This window comes from Populus trichocarpa, chromosome 6 (genome assembly GCF_000002775.5).
Source record: "Populus trichocarpa isolate Nisqually-1 chromosome 6, P.trichocarpa_v4.1, whole genome shotgun sequence".
Classification (NCBI taxonomy): Eukaryota; Viridiplantae; Streptophyta; class Magnoliopsida; order Malpighiales; family Salicaceae; genus Populus; species Populus trichocarpa.
In genome coordinates, this window is record NC_037290.2 from 4688255 (window position 1) to 4713234 (window position 24980).

The 24980-nt window shown below is 32.6% G+C and overlaps 2 protein-coding genes across 2 annotated transcripts; one reads left to right on the top strand and one right to left on the bottom strand.

Moving 5' to 3' along the window:
• The first annotated feature begins 8676 nt into the window (after window positions 1-8676).
• On the top strand, window positions 8677-10189 carry LOC7474675 (36.4 kDa proline-rich protein). The gene is made up of 2 exons (XM_052453930.1): window positions 8677-9347; window positions 9908-10189. Exon 1 carries the CDS (start codon window positions 8745-8747, stop codon window positions 9339-9341), a length of 597 nt encoding a protein of 198 aa, XP_052309890.1. The 5' UTR covers window positions 8677-8744; the 3' UTR covers window positions 9342-9347; window positions 9908-10189.
• Window positions 10190-15242: 5053 nt separating this feature from the next.
• On the bottom strand, window positions 15243-24163 carry LOC18099924 (uncharacterized). The gene is made up of 6 exons (XM_006381048.3): window positions 23813-24163; window positions 23287-23373; window positions 19824-20006; window positions 19639-19725; window positions 19488-19559; window positions 15243-17509 (listed from the first exon to the last, which is right to left on the bottom strand). The coding sequence occupies exons 1-6, from the start codon at window positions 24023-24025 to the stop codon at window positions 15563-15565; spliced, it is 2589 nt and encodes an 862-aa protein (XP_006381110.3). The 5' UTR covers window positions 24026-24163; the 3' UTR covers window positions 15243-15562.
• Window positions 24164-24980: the final 817 nt, after the last annotated feature.

Below are 24980 nucleotides of genomic sequence, written 5' to 3' on the forward strand. Positions count from 1 at the left end.
ATATATTAATAATGTATTATTTAATGATGACCTCTTCAAAGATGTTTACATGTCTATACTTTTTGGTTTTGTAGGAAAAAAGGAGAATCGAGTATGCAAGATGCATAAATCTATTTACGGTATAAAACAAGCTTCACAACAATGATTTATCAATTTATCAAGTGCTCTTAAATCTAATATGTTTCATCAATCATGTTTCAACTACTCATTATTCGCTCAAAACTATCCAAGTAACATCATAACATTATTGGTTTATATTGACAATGTAATATTGGCAGGAAATAACTTAGAAGATATTAAAAGCACTAAGAAATCCCTTTAAAATCATTTTAAATTAAAGGACGTAGGTCAACTAAAAAAAAATTAGGGATAGAGGTTGCACAATCAAAGCAAGAAATCATATTGTGTCGAAGAAAATATACATTAGAAATTTTAAAAGATAAAGGTTTTCTAGGTGAAAAATCCTCATGATTCCATATCAAGCCTAACTTGTCACTCATATAGACAAACAAAGAGCTATTAATTGAGCCATCCCTATACTAATGACTTGTGGGTCAATTGAATTACCTCATCATAACAAGACCTGATATAGTTTATGTTGTTTATACACCGAGTCAATTTATAGATAAACCTAGACAACCACACCTTGAAGCTGCACATAAAGTCCTCAAGTATATCATACAATCACTTGGGCAAGAGATTTTCTTACCCTCTATAGGTTTATTAAAGTTACAAGTATTTTATGATACCGATTAGGTCTGATGCAAAGATATAAGGAGATCAATAGTTGGCTATTGCATTTTACTCGGTAAAACACCAATTTCTTAGAAGACAAATAGATAAAGCATTATGTCTTGCTGAGGCAGAATGTCGATAAATGACCACTACTTGTTGTGAGGTTACTTGGTTGAAAAATATATTGACAAAACTAAGAGTGAATCACACACAACGAGTTACATTGTTTTGTAACAACCAAGCTGCTATACATATTGCTTCAAATCCTTTGTTTCAGAAATGAACAATTCACATAAGGATTGATTGTTATTTAATGTGTGAAAATATTTAAATGGGGATAATGCTAACAACTTATATTCAAGCTACAAATCAGTTAGCTGGTTTGTTCACTAAGCCATTGAGTTCGATACAATTTGAAATACTACTTATAAAGTTAGGTGTCATTAACATACACTCTAACTTCAAAGGGTGTTAAAAAAAATAATCTCATCAAATATGTTAAAGGAAAGAATCTCATAGAATAAGTTGTTAAATAATTTAATTGATTATTTGTTTTCTATTCTTGTATATGACTTTGAATAATTGTAGACAATAAAGTAGCATGATCTGTGTATAAATATATAATCCTAGCATTTTGAATGAATCAATAAGTAATTCTTCATCAACTACATTTCTTCATATTAATGGATAACAAAGATTTCTAAAAGGTGATAATGGAGGTGAGATTGGATTTTGAATAAGATAAATTTAGTAGTAATATTTTTTTTTTGGTAGTGAAGAGACAAGGTGGACTCTAGATTTTAAATGGAGGGAATGTTTTGCTTTGAATGACATGAAATTGAGATGAATTTGGTTGAGTTGAGTTTGGTGAGAAAGAAATAGGTCCAACCTATTTATAGGTTGTTGTGACAACAAGGCCAAAACTATTCACCTACTCAATCCCACTACTATACAACTTAGGCCTGGTCCAAAATAAGGATGGAAAAAGATCATTTTACTAGCTACTTTCATCCTTTATAAGTAGTGGACAAGCCTAAAAACTATTTTTTAAATAAAATTTTAATTTATAATGAATAATAAGAAATATTATGTATCAACATATATTATAAGTTAATCATGTATGTATAAAATTAAAAATATATTATTTAATTATGAGGGGAGAACAAGGAGGCAAACATCCTCCTACCTTGTGCCCCATGGTTACCAGGTCAAGAAAAAAAAATTGGACTGTATATGGTTTGAGATTCATGAGGCTGGATTTAATCAATACCCTTAGATAATGAGATACAATTCTTTATTAATTTTATAGTTTTGGTTTGAAAATGAATGAAATACATTTTGAATCAATTAAAGATGATTAGTTATTTTGATTATATATAGAGAGAAAATTAAGAGGGCTCAATGACTCGTTGTGCCCTCTGAGAGGAATCACTGCAAATTTAGGTTTTCTCTTTTTCTTTTTTTGTTTCTAGGATTTTTTTCATTTTAACCCCTCAATTGTTTTTTTTCCGGTCTTTTAATGTTATATTAATTTGAAATTAATCTTGGTGATTTGTTTATTATGCCTATGTATAAAGATCGCATGTTATTGAAGAAATGTTTTGTTGTTTAGTTAATGTTTGGTATTGGAAAAACAAAATCCAATTTTTTTTTTCCAGCAAGCGCCTTTTTTACATGTTATCATAACCACTTTTCTTTTTTAATTTGGTTTATTTACTAATGTAGCTTTTTGTTTTCATTATATAATTAAATGAAACCAAGTTATTAGACCAAGTTGAGTGGTGCATGACCTAAGTCGTGTGTTTTTCACACTTTTTTAAAACACACTAATAACACTTAAACATTTTTTTTCATTAAAAAAAAATATGTTCTGCCCGTGGAATAACACAATCAGCCTACATAGTTTAAACTATACAATAAAAGTATTGTTTCCTTTGACAAACATCAACTTAGGATTTCTTTTGGGGAAAAAACATTATAGGGATCTTAGAATCATTTTGCTTATCAATTAAAATTAATTTTTTTCTCCGAATAATTTAGAAAACGCTTCTCAAATCTCACATCAATCTAATACGTTCAAGGAAACAGTTTCTCTAGGTGTTAGCTGTAAAATACAACCAGACCTTCTTAACCACTAGGTATACTTTCAAGATAAGCCATAGCCTAGTTAAAAAAAGATTTCACAGATGAGGATAAGAATAAAGTCCCTTTCTCCACGTTCAACCAAAATGGTTCGTTTGTTCATGAACTGAATTTTTTTATCTTGCTTGGATTCTCTTCTTGACATCAAACAAGCTAGGGATGTACTTCATCTTCCATTTGATCCTAAACAATTAAACCACAACCACCAGATCATAACCCACAAATCTCATGGGGCACACAGAATTGTATGTATATACTGTGAGCCATTCGTCTCCAAGAGAAAATGTGAGCCATTTGTCTTGCAGCCATCATTACTTGTTGCGTGGAGATATCACACAAGACAAAGTCTAATAAATATGTTCTGTGTTGGTTTATGTGCTGGAATTTTGGTGTGGTTAAAAGGATGGTGAGTAATGTCTGCTTGTGTTGTGGAAAAATTTGTCTTGATAAATTGCCTGCCTTCACCTTCTTCTAGTCCTTCATCTTCCCCCAGAAGCCCATAAAAGAAGGTGTGATTAATTGGAAGGGATTTTATTTTAGGTTTGGCGGCAAGCTGAGATAATCCAAATTAAAACCCCCTTTAACTCTTCTGTTCTTTATAACATTAAACATATGGTCAGGTCATTTTAAAAATATTTTATTGTGGTCTTTTCTAAAATTCAAAAAGAAAAAAATTGTTATGAAAAAAATAACTCTATAAAAGAGTCAAGCTAGCCCGACTTATGAATTTTAAAACTTAACATGAGTTGATATTGTTTTTTTATTTTTATTTTCAATTTTATTATTCAACGTTATCTTTTTGTTTAAATGATCTTTGTAATTTTTTTTATTTTTTATATTAGATTATCTCAATTTCATACCTTGAACGGTAAATTTGATAAATTACCTATTAATTTGACTTTTTCAACGGGGGGGTCAATTTTTGTTTAAAAGGAAATACTTTTTTGCAAAAAAACAAAATGTTAGGTATGTCATATACAGGTTTCTTCTTTTATGTGTAACCTCTCTCAATCAAACCTCAGCCATGTCATATACATGTTTCTTCTTTTATTCATTTGATTGTTAGGTAGTTTTTCCAAATTAGTTTGCAGTGAGATTAGGATCCATGCCATGGTAGATATTGGAACCTTCATTTCTCTTGTTGATCGAAAGGCTGTTGTCATGAGCTCAAAAGGCTCATTGATACTCCAATGGAGATATATATGTATAGCCCTCGTTCTTAATTTTAGCCATATATGTTATGGTGATAGAACGTTGTGCTTTCTGCAAGTGTGTGTCCCTTATGATTACTGATAGACTAGTTGACAGTGATACAGGATCACACATGCCCTAATTACAGCACTGGCAACAGCACCAAGTGGGGTTAATTTGTTCTTTCTCCTTTTTTTTTCTTTTCCTTTGTAATTGTTAGCTGTAATTGAATCTAGCCCTTCAAAGAGAAGTACAATGATATGGTAATGACATCAGAAATTGCAGTGGGGGAGAGACCAATCACATCAAAGTGAGACAAAGTAGAAACACGGATCCACAAGATAACAAAAGAATCCAGCCTCTCAAAGATAACCATAGCCAATCATTCACGGGAGACCATTGTTCATTACAAACCATGCCTCTCTCTCTCTCTCTCTCTCTCTCTCTCTCTCTCTTGCATGTGTAGGCAACCTTCTTTTTCATTTTGTTCGTGATCTTTACTGATCATCTTACCAAATGGCACATGCTTGCCTTGCTGTATTGTTTCCTCATGCATCTCTTTTTTGATGAAATGTTTCCTCATGCATCTATCTAACAATTCATTCTGGGGTATACGCACTTCTTGAATGATTGATTCTATATATGTCATACAGATATAAATATGCTGCATAATTGAAGAAAGAAATTGGCTTCGTCTAAGTCATCATGCATGAATTTCAGATCTCAATGGATAATAGACAAAAGCAAGCTGTGGACTTTCCATAATTAATCGGAGAAAGATATGTCTCGTGAACTGAGTTTGTAAATGAATAATTTTGTGAAGAACTGATTAGAAATGATTTAGTCTTGGGAATTGGGATGCTAAAGCCAAGAATATACCCTGGGATATTTAAATAAATTTAATATAAAATAACTTAGGTGTTGATTTCTAGGTTTGAACTTAAAAAGTTTTAAAAAAAATTATGTGGTAACGATTGTTTTTTAAAGTGATTTTTATTTTAAAATATATTAAAATAATATATTTTTTATTTTTTAAAAAATTATTTTTGATATTAATATAATTTGAAAACATAAAAAAAAACATATTAATTTAAAAAATAAAATAAAATTTTTTTAAAAAAAAAAATTTCAAAATTTTTTCAACTGCCCTGTGAATCTCTTGAATCTGCTAAGACCTTTTGTCAAGTTTCACTTCTTTTTTTTTTTCCTTTTTGTATTTAATCAAATTAATTGAAGCCAAAACCGAGCCCACTTGAATTATTCTTTTTGGGTTTTAATTAATTTTAGAAGATTTCAATTTGGTTTAACCAAACCAAAACCAAATTAAGGTTTTCTTTTAGTTCTTAATTAAGAAATTCGGGTGGTTCTAGTTTTTATTTTTTTAAAAAAAAATTATGGTTCGGTTTTTAGGAATTTCAATCGGGTTTTGGCTTTTTCTTTTTTCTTTTTTCACTAGTCCTTTTACAGTTTTTAATTACTAATCCTATTACAAAAGGTTAAAAGAAAGAAGAAAACAGAAATCAACAAACATGATTTATGAAAACATACATCGCATATATATATACATGCTTAAAAATTTGACATGTATTCTTAAAATTCTAAAGTTATATATATATATATATATATATATATATATATATATATATATAGAATAAAAAAAATAACCATAAAAAAAAAAATCGAATTCGTTGCATGCTTTGGTGAAATTTGCAATTTAGACCGAATAATATACTCGTCACTTCTAACAAAGGTTGATAAAAAATACCTTAACCACTAAAATAATAGAATTACATGATCAACGGGGAGGAACTTTTTATTTATTTATTTTTTGGATAAACGTGGAATGATTTAATTTAACGGATAAAATATTTAGATCTCATAAATATATAAAGGGGAATAAGAATATTAATGCTATATCTTAAGAATAAATTATCATAATAAGTTTTGATACACTATCAATGGCAAGTAGGTAAACATTATAAATCATGAGTACTTAATTCATGTAAATGTAAGAGAAATATTGTCAAAATACATACAGAATTACTCCAAAAATAGCTCTAGATGTAATTATTTATCTAGTTCTCAACATATAATATAAGTATATTCATTTATATATATACCATGCCATTGCCTGAATCACAACCCAATATGACTATATATATATATATATATATATATATATATATATATATATATATATATATATATATAATATAAGTATATTATTTTTAGATATGTTAACTTCAATAGATTTTTTTTTCTTGAGAGATCTTAGTCACTCAGTTACAAAAAGAAAAGAAAAATTTTAAAGTGATAATGTCCTAAAAAATCCAAGTAGCTTAGGGGCATAAGATTTATGTTTTGGATAATCGGTTAATTTTTTGGTTCTGACAATCTGATTTATTCTCCCTAGCTTAGGAGTCAGATTTGTCTCTAAAAAGAGAGGTGTTACTTCTTCTGAAGAGAAGTTCAGGTTCCAACCCGAGGCTGGAAAAAGAAGCAGGGGTCCATTAGATTGGGCCACAAGAATAGAGGAAGTGACACCCCGATTTCCAAGCACTTTAGACATGGAGGATATAAAGTTCATTTCTTGTTTTTAGGCTTACGAGTGCACAACTCAAATGCCTAACTAAGCTGAGCATATCAATTAGGAGACCATCGGCTCTTTCTAAGGTTATTTTGAGATTAGAACCCCTTTTGCATGTATGAGATTAGGTATTCATTCCCTCTTCAAGGATTCGTAAGGGAAATGTTCAAATACTACTAGATGGGTCTAAGTCAGCTACATTCAAATGGGTGGATCATTTTGTCAATCTTCGACAAGTTTTGTAGGCTCGTTGGAATTGAGCCTTCTGTCATTATCTTCAGAAGTTTCTATCATTTGGTTGTTAGCACTGATGATGGCAATGATATGCATCGGTTTTTCACTTTCGCCAACTGACCCACATGAGCCATGAAGGGAACTTTATGTGGGAAGCCTACACATGTCAAAAATTAAAAGGGAGATGGATGACAGTGAGGTACAACAAGCCAATCAACCTTAAAGATGGAATGCAACAAATCTAGGGTTATTCTCATTGTTGTAGGGTTTCTTCCCTTGATGTAAACTGTAAGCTTCGTCTAAGCTCGGATAAGAAGAAAATATATGTCGTGCTGGCCTCAACTTTGATAGAGTATAAAGTCAATAGAATAGCCAAAGTATATTACCAAGTTGCTTTGCAAAGTAAGTTGCTTACTTATTCTTTTATTGCTCTATTGCCATTTGATTATTGACTTCTCTTTTTTTATATAGGGCTAACAGCTAAAGATAAGGGAGAAACTTCAACGAGATTTACAGAAGAGAGTTTACTAAAAAAAATCTTTGTCTCTTGTCATGGTAGAAGACAGGCTGAAGAAGTGATGGAGAATTACCCCATAATTGTTTATGAACTTTTCATTCTTGAGGAAACAAAAACAGGAGTCAAAACTACCATAGAAAATAAAGTTGAGTGTAGTCATATATACTCCTCTAACCAGAGGTCAAGTAGACTTTAATCTCTCTAAAGTGATTATAGACACTACCACATGCTTTAAAAGGAAAAGGGTCTCCACCCATATAGATCCTGGTGTTCCAATCCCAATTATAGAGGCTCTCATGGTAGCATTCCTTCTGCCTCAACTTCCAACCTTGCTAGCTGAGGCTGCAGCAACTAGGCTAGGCTTTTTACTCGAGTTATTCTTGAGGGAGCTAAGTATAAGAATACTTTGCCAACCTTATTTTTGATCCAGCTCCCTTCAATTTTCTTGTCTTGATTGATGAAGAAAAGATGATGCTTATAGAAGTTGTTGTTGGCGGCAGCTCAGATATTAACACCAACCTTAAGGTGGTGAAATTGTTGGAAATATTTTTATTATAAATAAAATTACCCTGACTTGCATTCTTTGTTAGTAGTAGTAAACAAATCCTTAAAGCTTGAACATGATTTTGAACGTGTTTGATCTCTCCTTCCATCTTAGCATAGAAAAAGCCCTAATTTAAAATTAAAAATAAACTATCCTATGATCTAGGTCCAGCTAGTCTTTATTAGTATTTTTTTTTTCCCCACAATTATAAGAAGTTCTTGCTCCAAAAATTTGGATATCGCCATTAACATTACCTTCAAGGAATTTCTTGTGACAAATACATACACAAACGAACCTTGTCTTTACTTATTTATTAATGTAATCAATCCATTAACGGCTAACATACTTATTAGTTAAGTTCCCATTCTTCCAATAAGATTTGCCAAACAAAATCCAAATCTTACAATGTGATTGATTGATTAACAAATTAAATACTGATCAGAATCTCAATCTTTCTTAGGCAGTAGCTACTTGCTAGGAATTACTGGAAGTTTTTTTATGTTTCCATGATAAAACCCCACAATCATGCAATTGAAAGCCAGTAACCAGTAAACAGCAGGGAATATAAATTCATAATGGATTCATGCATTTGTAAGGTAGGTGCCACCTAGCAAAATTTGGCAGCTGCCTTTTTTAGCCATAAGCCCCATATATGTTCACGTGATTGTGCTTCTAGGGTTTTTGTTTTCTAGCATCCATCACTATTCCTATATAACAACACTACTCTCCACAAACTTTACCACTCTGATTGCATTTCTCTCTCTCTCTCTAACACAAAGTAAGGGAGTGTAAACATGGATTCTACCAAAATTTCAGCTTTCCTCTTCCTTTGCATGATCTTCATTTCCTCAGCCGCCCCAACTCTTGACTGTGGTTCTTGTGGCAAGCATCCAAAGAACAAACACCCTAAGACTCCTAAAGCTCCTATTACACTCCCTCCACTTCCAGTTCCTCCAATTGTGAAGCCACCAGTGACTCTGCCTCCACTTCCAGTTCCTCCAATTGTGAAGCCACCAGTTACACTCCCTCCTGTGACACTCCCTCCTGTGACAGTCCCTCCTATCACAGTTCCTCCGGTGACTACAAAGCCACCAAAGGGAAAGCCATGCCCTCCACCTCCATCACCCAAGGATACATGCCCTATTGATACACTAAAACTTGGTGCCTGTGTGGATCTTCTTGGTGGGCTAGTGCACATTGGCCTTGGTGATCCAGTTGTGAACCAGTGCTGCCCAGTTCTTACAGGACTTGTTGAACTTGAAGCTGCAGTCTGCTTGTGCACCACTCTCAAAATCAAGGCTCTTAACCTCAATATCTATGTCCCGCTTGCTCTTCAACTCCTTGTTACTTGTGGGAAGACACCTCCTCCTGGTTACACTTGCTCTCTCTAGATCCAAGTTAAGTACACGTTCTTCACTTTACCTGGCTAAAATCCCAAAATCTTATCCTACATACTATTTAATAGTTTGCTTAAGTTGATATATATATATCTTGATCCAGTAGTTTGCATAATGTTGCATCTTTAAAAAAAAAAATGAAAATGAACTTTTAAGTGCTCACGTGTTGCGAAGATGAGTCCATGACAAGGATTTTTGGAAGCCAAAACATTGAAATTATTTCTAAAATATTCACTAGAATTACTAATTTAATTCTTAGCATTGCTAAGTGCCAACAATTTAATTAATCTTTATTATCTAAGGTTGTTTGCACACACTCAAAAAGCAACGGGGCCAAAAGGCTCGCTCGTCGTCTAATTAACAAAAATTAACAAGATGGACCTCATCGATCCTTGATTTAACATGACTATACCTCACTATTTGTTTGCTCTTATCAATGCTAAATTATATATATAAATATATCTTTCCTTTTTTTGCTTTTAAAATGTTTTTATGTATAGATACATGGAAGGGAATTACTGGCTCATGATACACATGTTCTCATGTATATATGTGTGCAGGTTGCCTAGCTGATCCATGGATGATAGATTCGACATGAAAGGATGTCGAGCCTGATCCCTCCTTCCTTTCTCACTCACTCGCTCTCTTTCCTGTTTCTGATGTCTCCTCTCTTTAATTTGGTATCAATTATGTTTGGCCATATTGTACACCATTTATTGTTTTTTTTTATTATTGTTGTTGTCAAAGATTAATGTTGCATGTGTGGTTTGTCTTAGACAAGGAAGCAATCAAGAGTATGTTTCTCTCTCATTTCAAAATCTTATTGGATTCTCGATTTGTTACATAGCGTTTTGTTTTGTGCGTCTTTTCCTCTCTGTCCTTAGTACATTTGGGCATGTGAAAAGCTGAACTCTTAAGCTACCGACTGTAAATTATCGACTGCATGTGTAACCTATTTGATATTCCATGACACGTAAATGGGAATTCCAATTAATCCCGGTCCCAACAATCTGACTGACTGATTATTGTTATTCAAAACTTCTCAAGGATTACTTGCAAGCTTAAGCAACACTATATATATATATATATATATATATATATATATATATATATATAATCTTAAAATCAAGCATCACTCAATGTTAGGATTTTTATTTGAGACTTTAATAACTCAATACAAAACAAACCAAAATAAATTACGAAACTCAATTCTTAATCAACCGAAGTTAATCAGCAAAACTCGTGCATCAAGTCATGGACTCAATCGGGTTCAATAATTATTTTTTATAATTTATATTTAATTATATGATAAGAAAAATAGTTGTTCACAAAATTAAGAACCAGCTAAATATCAAAATATTTATTTGAGATCGCCATAAACCTTCAAATATCAAACCGAAACAAATTATATATGTTGCCCTTTTAGAAATGAATAAAATATTAAAGTATAAAATTAAAAAATATATATAGTAAGGAAAATCATAAAGATCCAATTGTAAACGATCAAATTTGATTGAAAAAAAAAACAATAAAAAAGAGAAAAAAGACCTTTGCGCCCAAGTCAGGGCAGCCTAAGCATGCTTAATTTTTTTTTCCTATGGGATGGGCCTGATTTTTTTGAAAACAAATATAGCAAACAACACACTTGTTATGTCAAGATTTTGGCAATCTTTGATCACTAATAAGTCAGGTCAACGGTATTTCACACTTAAAAATCTATTTCCAATAATTTTTTGACCCTAAAACACTCTATAGACCTAAACAAACTTGTTTATGCCTTTCACTCAAGAACTTTCAGAGGTCAAATCTATTTTTTCAAGTGATTTGAAGGTGAAAAAACACCTTAATAAAACTCTTCTCCTCAAATAAAACTCGTTGACATCAAGATCAACTATTTTGATTATTTAAATCTTTGTTAACGATAATTTTTTTTTTTACCACTAGAAACTAGTTTGTGTCTCTCTGTCCAACCTAAACTAGAAACAAAAATAAGAAAATAAAATTATAGACCAGAAGTGAGTTTTGAAAAAAAAATAAAGAGATTAAAGATGAGCCTGTTGAAAATTAAAAGGGCCAGATCAACTTTTTTAGTCAATTTCAAAACAATTATCTAGGCCATCAGTATTTTTTATTCCATTTTTATTTTTTATCTTGATCACATGTCTTTCAATATTTTCCTTCTTTAAAAAAATATAAGTAATTACCCTTTAATTTGATTATAAAAGATACGATTGATAAAAAAAAAAAGTTTAATGATAAAAAAAATACTATAAAAGTACACAGTAAAATGAGTGAAAGAATACGAAGCATGAGGCCCCAATATTTTCCGCACAGCTTTTACTTTATAGATATGGGAGGCGGAAACGGTGTGCCGGGTGGTGGTTTTTTAGAATTCCAACTAACCATGTCATCTGCGCTTCGTCATATATCAGATTTTTTTATATATATAAAGAAATTATATATATATATATATATATAGTTTAAAAAATTCAATTCCAAATAAAAATTTATATATATATATAATCAAATAAATTAAGAACTATGTATACAAATAAATAAATAAAAAGTCATTAATAATACATAAAAACAAAACTTGAAAAATTAAGAGATGGGTATATATTAAGATATTTAATCTTGAGAGATAGGATATTCATTTGGTTGTATTTGCTAAATTTATTTATAAAAATATTTTTTTATTTAAGCAAACGATAATAAAAATAGAGACAAATTAAATTTATTGAATAACATAAAAAGAGAAAAAAATATCATGTAAGGCTACACATATTAGAAGTATTATCTAAAAATAAATTTTTTTATTTTAAAATATAAAGTTCATCCATACAAAATGAAAAAAGAATATAGATAAATCAGAAAAACTCTTTAAATTTAAATGTATAACTAAAAAAATAATTATCATTTAAAATAGGCTCTTCAAACAAAATGAAAGATAGAAGAGGTACTAATTTAAATATAAATTAAAAAAATTTAGAAAAAAAACCATAAAATAAGAATCATTAATTTTTTTTTAAAAAAGAAAAGAAGAAGCGAAGGTCTTGCGTTGTTGGGCTTTGCAAGCTAGCTAGCTCACCTGGCCCATTTTGTCAGGGTCCACACTTAGGCCTGCCCTAGCAGGCTCGAGCAATTAGGTCCTTAATTTTTTTTTATTTCAATCCCAAATTGTTTTGAAAAAAAAATCAACCGACATGACATTTGATTTGCCTAGATTTCAACAACTATGGTAGATGAAAAATCAGGACTTAAGTTTTTTTACCCAAAAACCTGTTTTCAACTCATTTTTTACTCAATGAAGCATCTAGTGGTCTTAAGGTTTGTTAGACTCGAATTGATGACCTTTGGGAAATAAACTCAAGACTTGACCAGTTGAGCTATACCCCCTTATAGTTTAGTAATACTTCATATTTTTTTTATTAATATGAATGTTTGAACTAATTTACACATGCCTTAACTAATATCACATATTCTAAAATTAACAATTATATAAGTTTCTAGTTACTCTAAATTTAATATTTAATGTGCTTTGTGATAGCATATGTCAATGATACAGACTCTGACTTTATTCAATTTCCTCTAACAGTAATGCAACCTAACTTTACGATGGAGGAAGGTGTGGACATATCCATGACAGTGTTACTCTTAACGTTGAATGACAGACTTGAAATCAACATATCTTACAATTATATGATTTAGGTTTTTTTTTATGACAAGGATAAGGAATATTTTCAAGTCAATACATTAATCAAAATTAAATCAATTTTTTAACAATCTTAAAAGCAAGCCACACCTCTCGCGTTAACTTAATACATATAATAAACTTTTATATATTTTAATTTTAAGGTTAACTCAGAAAATCAAGAAAGAAAGATAGTAGGACTTCAATTTTAGTTAAAAATCAAGGAATCAAGAGAAATTACCAGGTTAATTTTTCAAAGTTATATAATTCATGAATGAGTCTAGAATGTCTATATTAGTAAAAATATTTTCTAGCGTTTGATTATGTCATGAAAAATGAGCTGGAAAATAACTTATTAATGTTTTATTTTTTTCAAGATCATTAAAATAATAAAAAATAAATCTTACAAATAATTTTCATCTAATATATTTGAAAGGTTAATGAGGAACAAGTCATGAATTTAAAAGGTTAAGTCATGTTGATCTAGGTCAATCCAATATATTTTCGTCTAATATTATTTTTTAAAAAAATATGTTATCTTGAATTATTTTTTTAGTCAAACTATATATTTATCAGTCGTTCAGGTTGTCTTTGGACTCATTTAATCTATTGGGTCATATCGGTTCAGTTCCAACTTTTTTACTTGTGTTTGAAATTTAAATGGTATAATTTCAAGTTAGTTTATATTTGGATTTGAGTTGAAATTATGTTTATTGAATTAATATTTTGAATATACACACACACACACACACATATACAATACAACTTCGAAACGGCACGTCGAAATGTTTCTGAAACTGAAACACCAACCGAAACGGAATTGACAAACTTGATTGGCGCTTGTGTAATACACACTAGGTACTGGACGGCCCCCGAGTCGTCCAAGCTGTGCGTGCAGAGCCGTCTAGCTACCAAATATCGCCTTCCATTGCAGTATTTGAAAGGTCTTAGCGCTCCCGATACGATGGGGTGGTGTGTGCCCAAAACGCTTCTTGGGTTTGGCATCAACAATCTTTTCTTTTTCTCCCTTTTCTAAGCTATTGTTTTCTTATTTTTTATCCCTTTTTTTAGTTTTGTTTTGTTATTTTTTGTAATTTGTCTTGGTTAGCTCCGGATTCATGCCTACAATCACTGGTTTTAAATATTAATGCAGATTCACTTTTTTTTGTTCCTTTTTTAATTGATTTATTTCAATTTCATCATTTAAGCTTTTTTTTTTACTTTTTTTTTTATAAAATTATTTCAATCTTATACCGAATTTATGAGCTCGTCTTGTTTAATAGGCTTTTTTTTTAAATTAGTTTTTTATAGTTTCACCTGATAATCTGGACAGACTAAGGTCTGATTCTTTTTATTTTTTTTGTTATTATATTTTTTTAATTTATATTATTTAAATTATTAATTGAACCAATAACTTGAATAATAAATTATTTTGCCCTAATATTTTTTTAATGTCAAAAAAAAATTTTCGGCGGACAACAAATCTAGTTTTATCCTATAAATATGACTCCCTCCATTATTTTCTACTATAAATCAACGCTACATGTTCTTTTTGTTTACGGTGTGGAGCTTCGACGGAATCGATCGAACCCAGTGACAGCTTAACCTAATTTTACATTGTATCAATCAATCAAATTGTGGTAACATGAGATAATTCGAGGTTTATACCCCTTGTTTGTGGCATAGAAGAGCAGTGAACCCAATTGGGGCAAAATGGAAAATGGTAAAGCACCAACTATACCATAGCACCTGTAACATTGAAGCTGATTTGATATTAATCAAAATAACATTTTTTATTAATTTTTATAAACTATTTTTAATATTAATGCATTAAAATGATTAAAAAAACATTAAACAAAAAAAATTAATTTTTTAAAAAAATTGTTTATAACTTGTTTCTTAACATGGTAGTTTTATAATATTGTTTTTAAAAAATTTTGAATTTTTTTTTCTTTTAAAATTATGTTTTTATAATTTCATATTGTTTTATTATTTTTGATATACTAATATTAAAAATAAATTTTAAAAATAAAAAAAATATTATTTCAATACATTTCTATATAAAAAAAAACAATTACTATTTATAATATTAAACATGCTCTTAAAAGATGATTAATCATCACTCTTAAAATGGCAGTCTTAGAAGAGATTAATCCTTTATTTTCCACCATACTATACTATGCAGCAATTACACGAACAACAGATAGCAATCAAAAACCATATCTCGCATTGCTTGAATGACAAACATCATGGAAATCTGAAAGAAATTGATGAATAATTCCTTTTTTCTGTTTTTGGTCTTGAAGAGCACAATATAAATTTTAAAGGTGGGCACCCGACTCTACCCAAAACACTCGGCCGCACCAATTAATGAACCCTAGATATCAAAAAATGAACAGAAAACTTATTCTCTGAATCGAACTATATATATGTTACAGATCCTATTAAAGGATTGCTCATCTACCTGCTAACTAGAACTGCGAAGTGGGCCAGACAAGAAGAAAAAAAGCCAATGTTACAGCCGTCAACACTTACTCAATTGTACACCGCTCGGGAGGAATCTCACTCGGCTACATTGTTTTAACTTGCCGATCGCTGCTTGTGAGTTACAGAGCATAAGATCAACATAAACTGCCGTCAGAGTGGCTTGTGGATGATTAGGCACAAGGGATAATGCTTGTGTCACAAAATGGTGGGCCCGCTCAAGATCACCCTGTGCTGCACACAGGACTGCAAAATTTGTGTAAAGGGTTCCACGTGCCTCTTCTGGATTGAGGAACACAATACCTTGTGATTCTTCTGGGGAAGAATTCTTCGTAGCAACTGATCCTCCATTCATCTCTTCATAATCAAAAGCTTTTTCCACTCTCCATTGCTCGAAGTCTTCCTGGCTAAAAGGCAACTCCACATTATTTCCTCCGGACAAATAAATTGACAAATGCTCAGCAGCTTCCTTGGGCTTGTTCAGCATGCAGAGGGCCTCAGCTGCATACAAATGACCCAGAAAAATATAAATTCTCGAACATACTGGAAGTTCCAGAAGAGACCTTGCAGTTGACAAGGCCTTCTCAGGATTTTCCAATTCCAACTCTACATATGCCAAGTTAGCGAGAAGTGCTTGCTTGAGCAACTGATTTTCTCTCCTGCGAATATCTTCATGGAAAGAGATAGAGTTCTGCATGCTCTCCTGACTTGTCCCACCCTTCTGTTCTTTTGCATCCCCATTTGCATTAACCTGACCCAGGCCTCCAGTTGATGTTTTGGAATCAGAGCCAGTTAAATTCTTGTGGTTTGAACTCTTCATAGATCCTGCTTCGCTCATTTCATTTTCATCCAAGGATAAATTAGAAGGCAAGCCAGGCTTCAAATGATTTAATCCAGAGTAATCCAGCAAATGCAGAGCATTGAGGAGACACTGCCGAGCAAGGGGAACAGAGAGTTTCAGTTGGCCGTCACTACCCAAAAACATATCTTCCTTTTCAGCAGAATCCACATACCCGTTTCTTGAAATCCCATTTTCAATTGCAAGATGCCTCCACTTTCCCTTTCCAAAAACATGAACTGTAACATCTGACTTGTCCGATAGAACTCGACTAGCTTTTAGAAGACCCCTCTCCAAAGCCACCAGACAGCATTCAGCAAGTCGGAGCCACAATAAAGGCCGGTTGTAGAAAACTAAACTTGCCTTTTCAAAACAGCGAGCAGCCAGTAAGGGTTTCCCACAAGCCAAGTGCTGCACTCCACAATTATATACAATGAGGAGAGATTTGTCCTGTAAGAAAGTTAACAACTTCCACGGCTTGTCCTTCTGAAGAGATGAACTACTACTCAGTGCCTTGGAAAAGAGCACAGATGCTGTATGGTATTTCCCAAGCTGATAGTAGATGCACCCAAGGTTGTTGAACATGCTAGAAATCCCCATCTCCGTCCGATTACTTGCTGCCATTAACAACTTGATGGCCTTACGGTGGTTACTACGAGCATATTCAAGCTGAGATTTCAAGAGGAGAGCCATTGGCGAGTCCCTTACACGTGCAATGTTGATAGCAAGCTTGACTTCACGCTTTGCTTGTTTCAAATTCCTGGTGAGAAGTAGAAATTGAACCTTGTAAAGATGCAACTTAAGCTTCATTTCGGAAGGAGAAAAGGACCTATCAATCGGGGTCCTTGAAAGATCAGTTGAAAATGAAAGACCCGCAGGCCTTGCTAAGTCTTGCCCACTTATGTCTAGTGAGAACATCGATTCATACTCAAGTGTCTCATCTGATAAAGATAGAGTTCTCGATAAAGACTTTTCCAAAGCATTCTCACTAGAAGCTAAATCTGAATTAGCATCCATCCCTGATGAACTGCTAGGAACAGACAGAGATTTTGCAACAAGACTTGCAGATTGTTGCTGTGCTGTGTTCCCATTCTCACTTTGACCCACACAACCAAAGCCAAAAGCTTTTTCTAGATATAATAAAACATCCTGAAAATGGTGAAGAAGTTATAAGTCAATAAAGAATGCCTAGTTTAAGAGCTTTTCAACTGCCAATAACTCAAACAACACATTGCAGTACAAACAAACAACAAAGGCCATTTTTGTTTGAAGGCAGAAAAGCCACATACTGGATTGCAATTGCAATGCATGGCTTCCAATAGTCTCCACTGAAATTACTATAGAAAACACCAATAAAACAAAGACTCCATTACAAATTACAATATAATGCAAGGTTTAGGGTTTTCAATCACAAGTACCAGAAAATTTAAGATCATCTTGAGTGAAAAACATGGCACCAGAATGTAGCAGAAATAATGGGCCCATGCTGAGGGGCTTAACTTAATCATCATATTCAAACAGAGTCACCTACGAAAGAAAATTAAAGAATGCTTTACCTAAACAACTGCAATTCAAGATTATGATTGATGAAAACCAAATTATAATATACCATCATCCTTCATTTCTTTCATTGACATCATTCACCATACAGCTCTTTTCTTTATTTGGGGTCTTTATAAGATCCTTTCACCAGTTTGAGTAAGATCACATTCTTTACTATATTATAGGCTATTGAGCCTCCTCCCTCAGCCTCAAAGAAAGATTTTGAAGAGGGCACAAGCTAACTTAGTTATTGAACTCCTACCACGCCTAGGATGAGAGGGCTCAAGGAAAGGGGAAGTACCTTCCTGGTTGTATAGCCCAACCATTGAAACTGATTTTATTTGAAGCCTATTAAGAGAGAGACCTATTTAGCCAATGCTGAGGTTTGAGGCCTGAGGTCAGGAGTTTAGAAGACACACAAGTGGGGTTAGACTTTGATAGAAAAGAAACTTAATGCATATTTAAGTCTAACCCCACTTGTGTTTCTTGGCTAAATAGGTCTCTCTCATAGTTGTCACTTTGCTCGTTGGCATTTCTTTTAACATATCAGAGGAACTCCAAAAGAAGTGCCCAAAAACTTATTTCCTAATACCATAAGTTAAAGATTGGTACAAAATGGTTCAAATTGAGGGTGAAAAATTGAGTTGGTATGAAAAAGATTCTTTTAATATAAAGAAAAAGATATCATTTGGAAATTTGCACAAACTGTCAGAAGCAAAGAATCAAGGTAGCTAATACTGAGAGGTTCAGATAACCAGCAGGGACTAGCATGTGCTTTTTAGGATTTCAAGTTTACTTCAAGGAGTTATACAATGCAGAGAATGTAATTGTCGCCAATGGATGAAGTAAAAAGTGCAGCCACAGGGAAATCAATTTACTGTTTTCTCTTTTTAAAGATTGTCAAAACCTAGTGCATTGGATCAGTTCATATAAACACCAAAGTAGGGAGTCTTAGATCTAATTTATTTTTTGAAACCAAACATGCAGCATTTCAAAATGTAGTCATGTTGATCATGTGCTCAAGCTCACATCAAAAGGAAGCTTCAGTAAGCAGAAATAGAACATGGAGGGTGATGGTGTTTGACAAGGAGTATTCGTGTGCAAGGCATGTACACTTTTGAAGAGGTGGAACTTCCAATGCAGAGGTTAAGCAACGATTCAAGACATGGATGGCTTCTTCTCTGTTAATTTTCTTTCCTCGTTTGAATTTCTTTAGACAAATTTCAGTAGCTAGAATTGTGATCTTTTCTTTTCTTTTCTTTTTCTCTAAGAACATTTGTGGTCTACTCTCTCAGCACTTGGCTGGTGGAATGACACTCCTTTGTGATTTATTTTTAAGAACTGCTTATATATCAATATTTCAATATGTCCAGTCCATATTGTCACTATTGCATAGACAGTTCTTTAATTGAGAATCTCTACCAACATGCATCAGCATTCTGTTCTCAACATACAATCACCAAGATTGAGAAATTGAAGCAAAAAAACATGATATTAAGACCACAATGTCATCTATGAAGCAACTATGATGGGTATTGCAATACATTAATGAACATATTTAAGCACTAATTTAGTCAGCACGTACAGCAGATTTAGATGCATCCTGGCAGGCAAGAGCAACATCTAGCAACAGAAGGCAAACATGAAGAGCAGTTCTCTGCACATATAAAGTAAAGTATCAGAACACAAGGAAACAACAAAGGGAGAGAAATAATTATAGCTTAACAAAAAAATACCTCCTCTATAGGTTCAATATTGTGATACAAAGGTTCTAGAACTGATAATGCCTTTGAATATTCGTGAAGATGATACCAAATAATCGCCTATAAGAGACAAATTAACATATCACTCAAGATTGCAAAGAAAAGTCAATAGCAATCCATAGTTCAACCACAAATATATATATATCAATAGAGCCTACAATATTTAGCCTTGCTACTGTAGGATCAAATTCATCCATGTAAACAACAGATGTGCTGTTTGTCGCCGATGCTTGGAGTGTCATTGCACCACTTCCTTTAGACCCTGAAATACCTTTATTCCCAAGATTGCTAACAGTCTCCACCTGCTCTCCTGAAGTGTGAGCAAGCTCTTTGCTTTTCCTCTGAACCAACACCAGCAAATGAGATGACAGAAAATGTCACAATATGAAAGAAATCCAAACCCCCCAAAAGGAACTAAAACATGGTGCAGCAAACCTTTCCACACAACTAACAAAATTCTCTAACAGAATGTCTATGCTTCATTCAGTAGCTGCATGATAGTAAATAAAAAAGTGAAGATATAATGAAAGACTCCAAAATGAGATTTAAGAACAATAACAAATTTGTAAATCCATTATGTAGACCCACTAGAAAACCTTTTACACCATTCAGCATTATCTTTATCATCCACATTTTGACCGCCATGTACTTTGTTGCTACCTTTGACTCATCGTTTATGATCCATCAAAGGAGAATAACCACACAGGAACTTCTTAAATGGTAATATCAGGTCAATTCAGTAAGTGGTCATTATAGCAGTGTAGTCATCATAGCAGTATCAAACATAATAATTATATCAACAAGATAGAACTCCCCTGCAAATCCTATTCATGGATGCAGGCCACCAGGATTGTCATGAAGACTGAAGAAACTATGGAAAAGAATTACAAGTAGAGAAATCATCAAAATGGAATTATGTTCAATAAAAAATTCAATTATGCTGTGCAACCCTCAAGAACAGTCATGGAAAGGTTGCTCAGGACCACAACATTGGACAGAATCTAAAAAGAGGGCATGGATACAGGAATACAACAGCCAATTAAGGGATAACTTGTGAGGAAAAGATGTTTATTGGAGAACTTTTGATAAAAATGTGGAAAGCAATAACAAGTGGTTTTGAAACAGTACATGAAAATGAGGAGGGGGGCTAATTGAGAAGTTAGAGCTTTCTTTCACTTATGACTCAGTACTGTTAACATTCCATCCCATGAAAACATAATCCATTTGATTATCTTTTAAAATGAATGAAACAAAAGTAAAATAAACTGCTTCTCACAAGAAAGAGATTAAAGGAACTTGTGCAATAATTATGATGTCATACCAAGGAAGGGGCAAATCCCTCAACACAAATCAGTCAATTGGGTGTGAACATTATAGAACAGATAAGATGGAGAAATTACAAATGAATAAAAAAACCAAGAACCAGGCAGCAGCATTGAGAAGAGAGAAGCAAGCAGCTTTTAGACAATATCTACTGAAGGCATCATATGAGTGAAAATAGCAAGATGCATAAAACAGTTGGTGATAAAATTTCTAGAAAACTAACCTTTAAAGAAATTCTAATAGTAGAATGAAGATATGCAGAAAACAAACTTGGATAAAAGGGAATGGTATCCAGAAGTCAACATGATGACACGTATCAAAAAAGGTAAGCTGCCTAAGAAAGAAACTATGAGGAAACTAAAGATTCTAGATTGTAGAGTTAAAATTCATAGAAGAGGTTTGAAAAAGGCTAAATACATGAAGAGGAGAAAGAAATTTTTTCAACATTTTTTGATACAAGTCTAGCAGCAATATAAATAAAAGTTTGAAATTCCTGAAGGGAGGTGAAGTGGGAATTACTTTAGCTATAAAACATTGGAGACAAAGAAAATACCGATGAATAGATAGGGATCACTTACTCTTAGATGGACAGAAAAGGACACTATGAATTCTTATCTATAGAAAAAAAAAAATATGAGATAACCAAAGTTGTAAAACCATTAAGTATTGAATTTTATATTATGAAGCCTTGGAAAACAGAATGGGCACATATTAAGGTGTGGAAGCATCAGATTCTAAACCAATTAAGGTCTGACTCAGGAAATTGAATATGGAGGCTATCCTTCTCATATAAATATTAATGAGAAAACTCAAAAGATACAAATAAACACCATATGTTATTACCACTCTAAACAACGCATTTGATAGATTATCGATGACACAGCTCAATGACAAGTGTTCAAGGAGGAGGGAATTTTAATTCAATATATATGTCTGATAAAGATAGTGCTGTACAGTTTTAGCCTAGGCATAGCAGAAAAAAAGTAACACATGCATTGCAACTTTCACAGTGCTAGGATAGAGAAGAATGTCCTGATATGTTGGGTAGAACAAAGGAGCTTCAATGTAATTCTTAATTTGGCACTACAGCAAAGGAGGACATAAGATATGATTAGTGACATGAGTACCATGTGATTGTAAGATTCATTATTAGAAAAAATTCTTTCAAATCACAGCTAGACTAGCTATCTATATGATACTAAGTGCTGGAATGAAGCTGCATATGAATAAAATAAACATAGATAAGATAACAATATTGAAACAGATGAATAGAAAAGGGGCTGGATTTCTAACTCAAGAACTAATTTTATCATGAAAACAGAAAATTGAATAAGACGAGTACATTCATAGGAAGCTGGTGATAACAAAGATGAATGTTAGGAGGTGATTTGAGATCTTTTAGCTATGTCAAACATGAATTTTTGATGTACCGGTGCAGAATAGTGATTGATTCAAATGGTAGGAGCTAAGAAGAGGGAGGTATCGAAAAATGAAATGGGTTGGAATGGATTTCTTTTAGTATCATACCAGCTCAAGGAAAATTCCAAACACAGCATAGTAGGGAAAACATCCACGTGGTACATTGTAAATAGATTGAAACAGATACCGAAATGGGTATTATGAGATGGTAATTCATTCCCAAAAAATCTATCTATACATCGATGCAAACATGATTAGGATTCAAGTAAGCAATTCCAGGATCGTTTTCAATGGGATAGAAATACAATCTAGTAAATACATTACTGAGTTAACAGCTTTCCAACTTACATATGGCAGGATAGAAGACCAGATATAGCTCAAGAAATCAACAGAAACAAACAATGACAGTATGATACTAATACAAGACTGAAATGACAGATCAAATTACTCCATTGAATTTCAATACAATAAAATATGCACAGGTAAATTATCAAAGAAATAATATAAAACTACCCAATGCCCACAACTCCAAGTGTGCCTCAGAGATGACCTCTGCAATACTGAACACTTGTGGAATTATACCCGTGATTGCTACTGTGAAAGCAGGAACAGATTCTTATGACTGTACATAGCATCCTTTCACAATGACATAGCATCCTTTCACAATGAACTAAATGTATAGACTGCAGCACCACTAGAAATCTCTTGCTCTCAAAATCTAACATGTAAAATTCAATTCAGCAACATAATTTTTCCCTTTTGAAATCACTATCCTCTGATAATTAAATAACAAACCCATCTTCACACAGAGCCAAAACCAAACTAGTAGCACTCCCTCCCTCCAGCCAATATTACAAAAACATAACAAAAACAACATACCTCAATGTTATTAAGCACTTCAAGCAACTTCTTCGGATCTGGATAACCATCTCTACAATACTCCGCAATAGCAATATTATGAAGTACCTAATAAAGCATAACCCAGAGATTACAAACTTAAAAGGAACAAGAAAAAACGAAAAGAAGAGAAAATTTCCACATCAATTACATATTCCAAATACCCTAACACATTGCTTAACCTCAGCACTCGTGTGCCCGCCGAGATACTGTCATTAATTTGAACTAACTAAATAAAGTGCAAAATTAAGCTTTTCAAGTTAATTATCTAACTTAATCTAAAAAAAATACTAAAAAATAAAAAGTAGCAACTAAATTAAGTGAGTTAATAATTAACTAACTTAATCTAGAAAATATTAAAATTAAAAAGCAGCAACTCAATTAAGTGAGTTAAATCACAAAATTAACAGTCCATTACAACATTTTACTCGAAGTTAACCTAATTTTTAATCAAATAAAATCCGACAAACAAAATTAAGTGACTTTATATTATTTGTGAAATTATCACCTTTGGATCGTCTTCCTTTTTCTGCTTTAGCTGATACAAAACCTCGAGGCACTCATTGAACCGGCGAGAGTTAAAGTGTAACCAAGCGTCTTTGGCAAGCGCGGCAGTGACGGAAAGGATAGGGTCCTCTTCTCCTCCTCCACCGCCGGTGGTGGTGCCGCTGCCGCCGCTCGATGAGACGTCTCGGTTCGATGTCGAATCTCGTGCGTCCATGATCAGATCCAAAAAAAACCTAACGGTCACGATTTGAGTGTTTTTTTTGGTTTATTTGAACTCTCGCTATCTAATCTAATCTATCTATGTGTAATTGTGACTGAACCGTATGGAAATGTAAAAACCCCTAACTTATGGAAATTGAGATTTTTTAAAAAAAAAAAGAGGAAGTTTTTTTTAGAGTTTTTGGGAGTGTTGAAAATACAGAAAGGGCCCTAGGGTTTTTGGGAATTTGCAGAGAAGGACAGTTAGCGAAGAGGGAGAGAACTCAAATGTGAGATAAGGATAGAAAGAGGAAAGTACTTAATTTTTATTCTTATATTTTCTAGATTGAGGTTAAAAAATGGGTTTCTGAGTAAAGGAGTTTTAATTGGGTATTTTAGTGGAGTAAGTGTGGGAGCATGATTGATTTTGTTTTTGATTTTGTGTTTTTGTTGTTTTGATTGATTTTTTTGGTTAAGTTATGTTTTAGTCCCTATTGATTTAACAATGCTTCATTTTAGCTCTTACAAGGTTTGAATTTTTCAATAATAATAACAACAAATTTATTAACGAGCAGCGAGTCAACATAAAAATATAAAATATTATGAACTAAAAAATATATTTTCTTAGAGAGCATGGCAAGCTAAGAAAATATTTAAGTTATAGGAGACTCACTGAAATTTATTTTATTTTTAAAATATTTTTTTGTTTTAATTTCTCTTTTTGAAAGTGAAACAAAGATTACTGAGCGGAAAAATCCAAAAATAGGGTCTTGCTAGCTGCTTAGCTAATTGAACAACAATGATCATATTGAAACTTTTTGAGAATTATGAGATTGATATGAAAGGTTCTAAACTATATTCATGAAAGTTGAACATTTTAGAATCTATAAGGATTAGAATAAAGTTTGCCATTTTTGTAAATAACTGTTTAATAAGGAATGAGGTATGGGCAAGATTGGCTTTATGGTATG